The 12,376-nt window shown below is 34.9% G+C and overlaps 1 protein-coding gene across 1 annotated transcript in view; it reads left to right on the top strand.

Annotated features, from left to right (window-relative positions):
- The first annotated feature begins 297 nt into the window (after window positions 1–297).
- Window positions 298–12,376, top strand: part of LOC107697749 (leukocyte tyrosine kinase receptor-like) — a 54,237-nt gene continuing 42,158 nt past the window's right edge. Inside the window, exon 1 of the mRNA XM_016498589.1 lies at window positions 298–496. Coding sequence (XP_016354075.1) covers window positions 442–496 — 55 coding nt within the window. The 5' untranslated portion in view covers window positions 298–441. The remainder of the gene's footprint in view (window positions 497–12,376) is intronic.

Here is a 12,376-nt window from a genome sequence, read left to right as displayed (position 1 = left end):
AGGAAAACTTGGAAAGGAAAACTTTCAAAGAGAAAGGAAAACTTGAAATCGCATCATATGAGCCCTTTAATTATTATTTTCCTAAAGCCCTGTCCATTTCTTTATATGGAAAGCCTGACTTGTAAAACAAATGTGTTATTTGCAAAAAAAATTACCGTGACTAACCGGCATTAGGACCGAGCATCAGTTTATCAGGAACAGTAGCAGAGAGAGAGAGAGGGAGAGGGAGAGAGAGAGAGAGAGAGAGAGAGAGAGAGACGCATCAGCATCATAATGAACCACAGCAGCTCTGAAGCAGGAGACGAAGACGGAATTGGATTGTAACGAAAAGACGCTTTATTTGTAATTATTGAGCTTTTTCCCGGGCCAGGAATAAAAGTGGACAGAGATTAGGCTAACAGTACTCAGTACTTTATCTCCAGGATCCTTCCTTAAGGAGCCATGGATTATTTTACTCGACAAACTTTTTTAAAACTTGCTTTTTTCATCTTCACAGGTAACGTTAAGTGTTTGTAACAAATTCTGACCTGCTGGTTTCTGGCGATGTTAAACATGTTCAAACAAGACGTTGATAGAAATGTATTCAGACTTTGATGGTTACAAATGAATTCATCTTGATGCCATGAGAAACAGAATCGTGAAACCGCTCATTTCTCTTCGATTAGGGTCAATTGGCAAACACATGTAAACGGATTTCCACATAATGATTTTTAAGGACGGCATGAGATGTTAACCGCGCAGATTTCATCAGCACTTTGAAATTAAGTTAATTTATTCCGAGGCATTAAACCTTTTGACATCTCAGAATATGCTGGCTAAATTTGTGGTGTCATACTAATTAAATAAAGTACCCAAGAGTTAAAGTATATGGGGAAGAAGAACTAATTGTCCGCAGATTTGAGCAGGCTTGGGGAGATTCATCTGTTTTTGGTAACCTTTGCTGAGTTAAAGACAAACTCTCTGTACTACAAGTTTCTCTTTAAAAATTAAAACGAGCTTTAAATTGAGGACAAATAGCTATTTGCTTTCCAAAATATTTCTTATTATTGTGTGTTATTTGTGTTAATTCATGTTCTACATGTGACTTATAGGAGGCCATTTGAACGTTCAGTCTGAAATCAGAACAGATGTTTAGAATGCATTTCATGTGCAGATATAGGATAGATTACAAAAAATATAGGAGAAACCAGTGCTAGTTGTCACAATGTTTATTCCACTAAATATGTTTTAACGGTGTTTATTGCCACAAGCCAGTTTCTGTATGGTCAAGAAAAGAAGATACAGTTAATTAAATATGCTAAATAATTGATTTTGGCTTTGTTTTACTTGGGCTATGTTAACCTGTCTTTAAACAGCCGTTACAGCCAAATTCAAACTGTGGAACATTTATGAAACAATTAATTTTGGCCAACAAATATTGTAATGAATCAACTTAATATTCAAATCATGTGGCATCTTTCCCGACCTTACGTTTATAAAAAAAAATAGAGATCCCATTCAACATAAAATCTACCTTCATTATACAGTTAACTCCTGTCTAAACATATGTCAGTGTGTTTTTATAATATCCATTTATCCAGCCAATACTTTGAAGGACATAATTCACAAAATGACTCTAATTTAAGAGGGCTTTGCATATGCTAATGTGTCCGTTGGTTTGGGTCTACGAGATGTGATATTTAATCTAATCCTTCTCATTAGTACCTCATCTGTCCTGCTTAGACAAAATTACCTCATCAGCATCACAGATTATCAACTTGTGTTTGTTGTCCATTAGGCAGGAGTATGGCAAGAGTATGCATGAGCTATATAATGCGTGTGTTGCTTTTATAAGGTCATTTTTTATGTAATGGCAAACAGACTTCACTTAATTAGCAATCTGGAAAGAGTGGTCCACATGAGCATTTTCGGTTCGTGTTGGACAGTACGTAATTTCTCTGTAGTGTTCAGCAATCTGGCAATTTAGTATTCAGTACATACATTATCTGTCTAACATATTTATTTATGCGTTTGTTTATTAATATTTTTGGCACACACCGACAATCAGTTGTATGTAATTCTGCCCTCCTTTGTTGAGCGGAGCTTTTAGCAAAATTGAATGCGCAGATGTCAGTCTGAGGAAAAACTGAAACCCACTTTCAAGTAACTCAAGGCACGTACAAGTATGTAGGCGAATACTGCCTCTAGCCTTTTATATTCCCTTTCTTTTTCTATAGTGGTTTCACTATTCTCTTTTCAATTTTCATATATTTAAGCCAAATGAAATAACTTCTGACTCACTCAAGAATAACCTAGAGTACTGTACAAACAACTATAGTATGTAATAATACTAATATGTTCAGCTTTTTTGATGAGCATTAAAGAGAGAAAGCAGTTCTCTGATATCATGTAGAGTCTGCCCTGTCAGCTGACAGTCAGCTTTGAGGGTTTTTAACCATCTAGGGATTGTGAATGTCACTGCTTTAGAAAAGAAGTAAGAGTTATGATCCAAATTCAGTCTTGTTCAGATGCATTGTCATTTATTTTACATTTCCTCTGTTGGCAGATTTTCTAACCATGCTGAATCAGAAGATAGATTATTATTGTGATAGCAAAGAACCACCCAAAAGACATGTATCATGAAAAAACAGAGTTTCTTTTGTTTTACCCATTTCGCAGTGGATTTATGTGAAACATTTCACATGAAATAATAATGTAATAGTGAAATATCAGGAAAAAAAACCTCATTCATATAACAGTGCAGCAGTGTTGGTCTGTGACTATATAAAAACACATCCCAAAAATGATTTGGAATGTGTGGAAACTTTATAACCACAATTTCCATCCACCCAAAAGTACTGGTTATTTAATAGGCATAAATAAAGGGAGACAGACTGGTAAAAGCCAAAGCTAGCATAAAGCTAGCCAATCACATTACAGCTTGCCAGATCAAGCAACATGAAATATGCATTAGGCCGTCTCAAGCGGATACTAGCAGAATGTTGGACTACACCCCACATATTTCTGATTACGTATTGACCTAAATGGCAAGGTCGCACCTGAGTTTTACTACATTTGTATTCTTACCAGCACTTTAATTAAGTTATACATTATGTTATAAAATTGTTTTTATAAAGGCAAATTGTAGCTGACTATTTTTACAAGGTCATTTGAACTAAATGGGAGATGATCTAGAGAGGTGGCCACCTAGGTAAGTGGATGCACTTATACATTTTGTGTTTATTATAAATTTATCTTTGCACATCATTATTTGTTTTTAATTCATGTGCCTTCATAATCTATAATCAAAATAACTCCCCCTCCCCCTCCACTCCAGCAGCCTGTCACTCACATGAGATTCAGCAATAGCAAACAGCACTGATCCAACGATCCAATCAATTCCCAATTAACCAAATTAAATCCTGCCCTATGTTTTGTCTTGTGCAAGAAGTAATTTCTGAAAACTATTGATTGCGGCATTAAATTGAAATCTGCTCATGTTGCATCAGAATTCTTTTTACATATTTTTGCACATATGTTTCTGTTAAGCTTATATGAATGCAATGGCCAAACAGAGAATTTTAGATTATCACCGCTGAAAATTAGTTTTGTTTCAGTGCGTGCTCACTGAATGAATTCTACACTCTCGCCAATTCTCATCATAAACAATAAATTCCTGATACAGTGTAAGTAATTAATTTTGCAATGTACACAGCTTCAGCGATTATAACAGGTGTTTTTTGTGAGAGTGCTTAACTCGCACTTGACTGAAGGGACCACTTCATGGGACTCTTTGTTTTCTTTCATGGTTCCCAGTTTGAATAACTGTTTTGTTTTTAATGCTACTAAAATAACTAATTTAAAGTCTTGATTTTCATGGCACAGAAGTTAAAAGTTGTTCAACTTTTAATAAACATGTCTCTACCCTTGAAGCAAGAATGAATGATCAGCTGATTGAGTCAAGTGTTTACATCTTAGAATTTAAGATAAACGAAAGCACAGGTACGTTTAAGAAGGTCATTATTAAACCTGCCCTCACAAAGGTAAAAATTCTCCAGGAAATCAATTCCAGGGGCAAATATTGGCCCTTAATAGAAAAGTGCATTTCTGACCCTGAAGGAAACACACGTGCAAGCATTTAACCTCTCTACAACCTTAAACCAAGGCACTTGAGAAAAAATCTTCACTTTACCTCTGCTCTAACCTGTTACAATCTAGCCTTTAATTAGACCCGCCATTGTATGCTTTGACAATTTTTGGCTTTTGTTCCTTATTTGTAAGTAACTTTGGATAAAAGCATTGGTTGAATGAAAAAAAAAAGTACATTTAAATTATATTTAGGTCTTATTTAAGTATCATTTTTGTCTTGTGTTTCTTATAAATTCCATTATAAGAAATAAAAAGGAATACAAATTAGATAATTGGTGACATAGATGAAAATATAGAGCTATAAAAATGTATGTGCTGAGAAATGTTTGAGTTAATATTGAATCTCTGGCTTTTGATTGCAGACAAATCTGAGCACTGAATTAGACACTGATAAGATCACTACAGATAAATGAAAAAAGATATAGCCTATGAAATGTGTGGGATTAAAGGGATAATTCTCCCCAAATGCAATTTACTCACCCTCAAGTTGTTCCAAACCCAAAAAGATATTTTGAAGAGTTTGAGTAACCAAAGAGTTGGCGGCAGCCATTGACTTCCATAGTATTTTTTTTTTTCTCGAAAAAATCTGAGAGGCAGCATACGTTGACAAAAGTCTCCATTTGTCTTGCTGCTGTTTAGGAAGCTCAACTGAGATGTTTTATGTATTTATTTTTTAGTTTCCTGAGTGAGCTGTCCCTGAATTTGCGATGATGGAGAAAACAGCTCAGCCTTGTCATGTTTTTCATATCAGTTTCTCACACTTTGAATGAGCAATTTCATCATTACTTTTTGTTGTTTGCAATTTGACATATGAGACACCGCTGACACACGAAACCATAGTAACAGTGACGATATAGCCTTAGGTGACATCATTGTGACAGTAATATCATTTGTGAAAAGCTTCAGCATTGTTTTGTCGAATGTATGCTGTAAGTGTACAGTGTTAAATGTCGGCACCATGGTTTCCGAGGAAACTGCATTTTATTATTCCCACACCATGAATTACTGAAATGACAATATGTCGACTTTGACTTGAAGAAGGTTTTAGTTGTGGAAGTGAAGTGGGTGCTTGCACGTATAAGTGGTGCTCAGCATGACTGTGTGTCTGGTGAAATGGACTTCCTTTGCCAAGGTATCTGCATAATCGTCCAGTAATTACAGGTCTGAAGCTCTAAACACAGATCAAAGTGTTTGCTTTTAGCATCAAACATTAAAGAGGCGCAATAAGTGTGTTGTAATGTGCATCACTGCAACGTCACTTGCAAGCAGAGTATTTGTGCTCATAGCCAACATAAACGGTTCACAGTCACAGTAAATTTAAGCTGTCAGAGATCATCATCTCTGGCTCATGCCCAGATTGTGCTGATTGTGTGTTTATCTTTTGACCATATGGATAGATAAACAAAAATATGGCCAAATAATACAAATAGATGCCTGCAACTCTTGAAATAGGAGTTTTTTATTTTTTGCTTAACCTTTCAAAAAATCTGAAGAGGGCCTTTAGAAAAAACTCTGGAGGTTACACTAATTTTTATCAAATATAAATGCACATGATATATTTTTATGTTTTATTTTCTATTTATTTTCGCAATAACAGAGTATGTAATATATTTATTATCCATTTTTTAGTCTGCAATTTTTTAAACCCTACTAACAAAATGTAAATGTATAATGCTGAACTTAAATATATAAACCCTAAGCTGTATGATTTTATTAAATAAAAAGCAAAAAGCTTAACAAAAAGCATTTAAAAATAATTTTAAATATAAATGTTAATAGAGAAAAAAAGCCTGGAAAAGTGATAGAATGGGGATGCAAATTACACCAAAATTAAACCCACTTAGTAGGCTCTAGCTAGTTTAGGACTTTTGCATGTACGTTTTCTCTAAATTAAAAAAAAAATCTTTGATCATTTCTCTCCATATTTTGATTTACAGGTTTGAATGGTTGAGCTTAGCAAATTCAGTCGGCACTAATGGTAAAAAAAAATGGAATTGAGACTATTGACACCCTTCATGCTGTATAGTTTTAATGTATGTTACATTTTTTGTAAGGAGAGAAAATCATACAGTAAAAATATTGCACAAAAATCACATTTTAATGATTTGTATTTATTAATTTTTGTCATGGGAGAAAATCATGCTGTAGCAAGGTTGCACAAAGGCCAAAATCCCCATCTTAAAGGGGGTTAAAAGTCATTTGATTTGTTTACAACTACTGTCTTTCCATATTATGGTTAATGTTGTCTTGCATAGTAGTTTAAACAGTGGTTTAAATGGTTTAGTTCTCACTGGATTCGTGCCTCTAAAAAGGTAACGGGTCACCAAAGTGTACCATGGAAAGTGGCAGATACTTGAAGTACTCCTAAAATGTACACAAGGTCCATCTAAACAGTCTCAAGAGGGCCAGCGACACACAATTAGCCTGTAATTATTGTGTTCCCACTGAATGTCTATCACACCTACTACATAATAATGAAACGCTTTGATTCCCATGGAGCAGCAGTCCAGATGGGCTTGTGTATGTAGACACCTCCTCCCTTTGATGCTGTCAGGAGACTGTTTTGACTTTGTCCTGTTGTTGACATTTGGTTTGTGACATTCAGTGAATCAATATTAAGGTGGTTTTAGACCTGTAGCTTCTTAAGAGCATCAGTTGAATCTGAAATGTTGTTGTTGCATCACTCCTGTTCAGTGAAGATGTGTTGAATACATCCTTCACATCAGAAAGAACAGTAAATCCCTTTGGTTTGACTGACCCACACATGGTAACCTTATACGATTAGTCCATGAATCACTTGATGTTTTTGACATCTGGCAGTGTAGATTGTTATCAGCAGCTCAGATATGGTCCAGTTAATGATTGAATGATTATAAGGAACATTCTGTGTCAAGTGATGTTCTCTCAATGGCATTAAATATGATAAGGGTCCCAGAAGTAATTAGCGGTAACCTTTTTTATAGAGTTGTGAAAAGAACTGCAGTGTATTCAACAATTGGAAAAGGAGAGGTCGGAAGTAACACAAACGTCACAACATATAAACTTATAGAACATAAAAATGGCAAATAAATGAAACCTTTCAGAGCAGATTTTTAATAATGTAAACGTTTTCTAAAAATATCAGTTAGAAAATATGGTGCATATACATAACAACAGTTTACAGAATGTACAATTGCAACTGTAAATAATGGTTTTCTATTTTAATATACTTTAAAATATAATTTATTTCTGTGATGCAAAGCTGAATTTGCATCAGCCATCACTCCAGTTTTCATCCAGTCTTCATTGTCACATGATCCTTTAGAAATCATTTTTAATATGCTGATTTATTATTAGTGTCCTGAACTTTTTTGACTTTGTGACTTTTTTATAAGAATCATGTGACAATGAAGACTAGAATGAGGGGCTGATGAAAATTCAGCTTTGCATCACAGAAATAAATGATATTTTATGTATTATGTATTTAAGTATGTTAAAATAGAAAACTGTTGTTTAAAATTGCCATAATATTTCTCAATATCACAGTTTTTTCTGTATTTTTAATCAAATACATGCAGCCTTGATGAGCATAAGAAACTTCTTTAAAAATATTACAAATCTTACTGATCCCAATACATAAATATAAATAATTAAAAAAGAAACAATATTCAGTTATTTATGCCAGATATAGGCCTGATGTGATACACAAATATACATTGTTATAATATACACTAAGTTTGAGGTCGTTAAGATTTAATGTTTTCAAAAACAGTCTCTTATGCTTACAATCAAAATTACAATAAAAACTATAATATTGTGAAATATTGTTTCTTTTTTAATATTTTTACAATTTTAACATGTAATTTATTCCTTTGATGGCAAAGCTCAATTTTCAGCAGCCTTCAGTGTCACATGATCCTTCAGAAATCCTTCTAATATGCTGAATTTGGTGATCAAGAATTTTTTTTTATTATTATTATAAATGTTGAAAACAATTGTGCTGCTTAATATTTTTTTGTGGGAACATGATGCATTTTCTTTCAGGATTCTTTGATGAATAGAAAGTTTAAATGAACAACATTTGTCTGAAATAGACATTTTTTTTAAATATTATAAATGTCTTACTGTCACTCTTGATTGGTTTAATGCATCCTTGCTAAGCTGAATGCTCGTTTTTATGCGTAACACTTGCATACGTGATCACAACATTTCTGTGAACATACAGTGATAATTTTTTTCTTGCTATCATGTTAATAATGTGCTATCTATATGCTCCTTACAATAACAAACAATTGATTCAGTCAGAATAAAGGCTTGAAACATTTAACTTTGATGGATCTTCCCTTATATATGCTAGAGAGTCTTTTCTGCGGTGATCTGGCAACAGGACAAAAGACTGAATGAAAACAGACTCTCTCCAAAGCGAAGGGACACAACTGCTCTCATGTGTTTAGTACCGCTATTTTTTTAATCTTCTAATTGATTTTAGTCCAAGCAGAGCTGAATCCCTTGATAGATGATGTAGGCCTGAACTGAATTATTTTGAAAAACAAAATGAATGCTGCTTTCAGTTTGTCAGCATCAATGTCTGAATGTCATGTTTGTTCTGATTATGTCTTCAGGTTCACAGACAGAAAATTACTTTCTTTTTCTAAGAATTCTTAGTACAACTCAGTTTGATCTTTTCTCTCTTAAATTCGTTGGTCGCTTTTAACATTTGGTGAGCCGCAGCATTCATACGAACTCTATCGCTGTTCCTGCTGTGCTGGCCCGTCTTTGCAAAGCCCACAATGATCTGTTTTGCCTTGCTTCACTGAGATATCACATTTCCATATTCTGCTGATAAATCTGTAAAGAACTGTGCAAAATGAAATGAATTTTAACGGTACCAAAAGAATGGATGCAGAGTAACATCCTGCTTTCTATCAGTGTCCCCTGCATAATAGAACTGTACAGACAGGAAGTGAATGCTGAGGGTTTAAACAGGGGGTAGGATGTTTTTCCCCCTTCTATGAAATATATCTTAAAACCCCTAACTTCTGATAATTTGACCCTAGCTGCAACCAATTACAAGAAAAATTCAATTATGCGAGCAAATGCCAAAAGTCTGATTTGCCTCTTATGAATGGGGGCTCAGATAAGTGGGCTTGCATACTCTCACTCTTCATTCTTTATTATAGTCAGTGCTATAATGTTTCATATTGTTTGCAGAGGTGGATGGAGAGTTCATTTGGGCTTTTAACATTTATAATAATAATAAATTGAGCAACAAGTCAGCACATTAGAATGATTTCTCAAAGATCATATGAGCAATAGCTGCTGAAAATTCAGCATAATAACAAATTGCATTTTATATATTTAAATATACCAAAATAGAAAACAGTTGTTTTAAATTGTAATAATACATCAAAATATTACTGTTTTGCTGCATGTAATGGTCAAATACTGTAAATGCAGCCATGCTTAGGATTTTCAAATCAAAAATTTATCAGATGGTTCTTAGTGTGTCAGATAGAGCAAATTCTTTCCATTATTAGTTGAATTTGTGTCTCTTCTACTCATCTAAATAGCAACACATCTTTCTATGCTCTCAAAACTGCCTCAAAGCCCCAGACAAACCCAAAAGTATGTTCTGTGATCTTCCCTAAGTGCTACAATTAAGCTACATTTATGGTGAAAATATGTGCTGACAGCCTGGTTTAGAGTTGCAGTAGTGGCTTGTGAACATTGAGAAAGGCGGTTGCTGCTACATTCATTATTAGCCTACATATGTCTCTTCTTCAGGCTTTTTGTTTATGAACTTCCTTCTGAACTTTGTTTATGAAACATATTTGCTCATTTTCACAAGCTACTGCAGTTATATTGTTGGTAGGAATGTCTCGAAAAAGACTGTAAGATGTTTTTTTCTTAACTGCCCCTATTGAAAAAAACAGCATCTTTTCCATAACATTCTAATTTATTGAGATGCACCTGTATATATATACACACACACACACACACACACACACACATGCTATTAATATTCAGTATTTGCGTAAAAAAAATAAACAAAAAGGATTGCATGAAATACCTGAGTTTTATTAAGGATAATGCAATCAGATTTTCAAAAACCTAAGTGACTGATTTGAAACACGCTACATAGAAAGAAACTCAATTTAATTGAAATGTTAATTTCAATTAAACCAATGTTAGCATGTAGCTAAGCTTCTTACCTCGGCAGTTTAATATATGAATTTTTGTTTTCCACCCTTTAGAAATGCTAGGATTAGAAAGGGTTTGATATTTTTTCTCTACATACCCTTAATGCAAATCAAGACCGTCTGACATAGTTCTGTTCTTGAATGTAGACAAACTGCACCTCTGCACCAACAACTCTGCATACCCCTCTAAATTTTAATTATCAGTTTATTTTTAATGACATGCCTAAGCAATTTAACGAGTATGTTTTTTGCCTCATTTCACAACTGACTATTTTCTTCATTATTCTCAATTTGTCTGCTGAATTTTCTATATGCCAATAAATATAGCAGGCCGACAACAAGTTATAATAATAGTTTTATATCAGTTTGAATAGTTGTAATAGTTTTAACTATATACAGATAATAGATTTTAACAAGGTAGAACAGTTACCTTGCTGAAACAGACTGTTGCAGTGGCTGTAGTTGCATTAGTTAATTTTCTTCTGCGTCTGGCTCAAACATACATGACTCTATTACAGCACTTACCATCTCGAGCTTCAAAACATGTCACATGCTGTGCATGGATACGGTGCAATAAAGTTCACCAATCACAGAAGTGGCCATTTACTTGCGTTTCTCAAAGAGGTAACACCACTTGAAATTGAGTGTTTTTGACAGAAAGTGAAAATAAGTAAGAAAAATGATAATTATTACAAATATCCGAACTTTTTTTGGTGCAAAAACTTTGCTTGCTTCATAAGCTAACTCCTAGATACATAATATCAAGATCTGAAAATGCATGATCCCTTTAAACCTACATTGAATGTCTCAACTCCTCCACAGCATCAGACATTAGTGATGAGGATTGCCTGTGTGCCTCTCAGCTAAAATAGAGAGTATTAAGAGTCGACATTATCCTCTCAGAAAGTGTAGGATAAGACTTGGGCAGACTTGGGCACTCTCTCAGTAGATGAGTCAGCTGGGTAAGCTGTGGTGTGTATCATGTTGGTGAGGAGTGACAGCACTCTTCTGAGAGTGTGCACTTAATGAAGCCCAGCTGTCAGATGTTCCTCTTTTGCCCTAAACTGGGCGTAACAGGTAGGCCAGATGCCACTTGGATACGAATCAGAGGACTGTCACACATGCAAATCAAACACAGAGTGCTCTCTTGGCAGAGCGAAATAAGTGCAAATAAGTTGCTCTTGCTGATGGACGGACCCCCTAGATAAAAGCAGGTTAACTTGAGGTTACAACTAAAATCTTGAGCTATTAGAAATGAGTATAGAATTACACATGAGAGATTCCTTAATGGCTCAGGATTTCTTAGTTTTAACCTTCACTGAAAAACCAGCATGGTTTACTGTTCATGGTTTATTGGCTCCGCACAGTAGTGCAGATATTCATTATTTCACATTCATCCTTCAATAAATCAGCAAACTGGATGGAAATTCATCTCACAGAGCCAAACTTTTGATTATCAACACAGTCCAGGCATATCAGCATAAGTCTGGTCCACATTGTATTTGACAAATCAAACCGACACTAAAGAACTACCGGCAACGGAATAGGGTTGGGTACCGAAACCCGGTACCAATATGGCACCGGTACCTATGTAACCGGCATGTACTAGAACCGAATCAGAACGCAGATTTCGGTGCCTCATTTCGGTGCCATACCTGAGTGATCAATTTAAATATTTGTCCTCTGATTCTCCGAAACGGACGTAAGAAGCATCATCACCGGCACCGCACGTGAAAAATAACTTCCCGACTGAGAAAATGCACGTGAACTGAAGTCGGAAAGCTCTAACAATACAAATCCAACAAATCTTTGTAGTAACACGAGTGTCCATGTTGTTTTCACATTCCGACTTAAAAGCACAACTCGGGAAATGAGAGCATCGGAGGAGCGCGTGAATGCAGTAATTACACTTGCTCTGACGGCAGCAGGTAGCCTTCCGTTAACTAAGCTAAACATGCTTAAATTAAAATGCCTAAAGCTAAACCTCCCTTGTATTCACATTTCTAAACCTGTTGTCCAACAAAAGAGAACATTATAACCGTTTTACTCCAAAATACCAGTCAAATGCT

This window comes from Sinocyclocheilus anshuiensis, unplaced genomic scaffold, assembly GCF_001515605.1.
Source record: "Sinocyclocheilus anshuiensis isolate Anshui unplaced genomic scaffold, SAMN03320099.WGS_v1.1 scaffold446, whole genome shotgun sequence".
Classification (NCBI taxonomy): domain Eukaryota; kingdom Metazoa; phylum Chordata; class Actinopteri; order Cypriniformes; family Cyprinidae; genus Sinocyclocheilus; species Sinocyclocheilus anshuiensis.
Note: the sequence above shows the minus strand (reverse complement) of the source record. Positions and strands in the feature narration are given on the sequence as shown.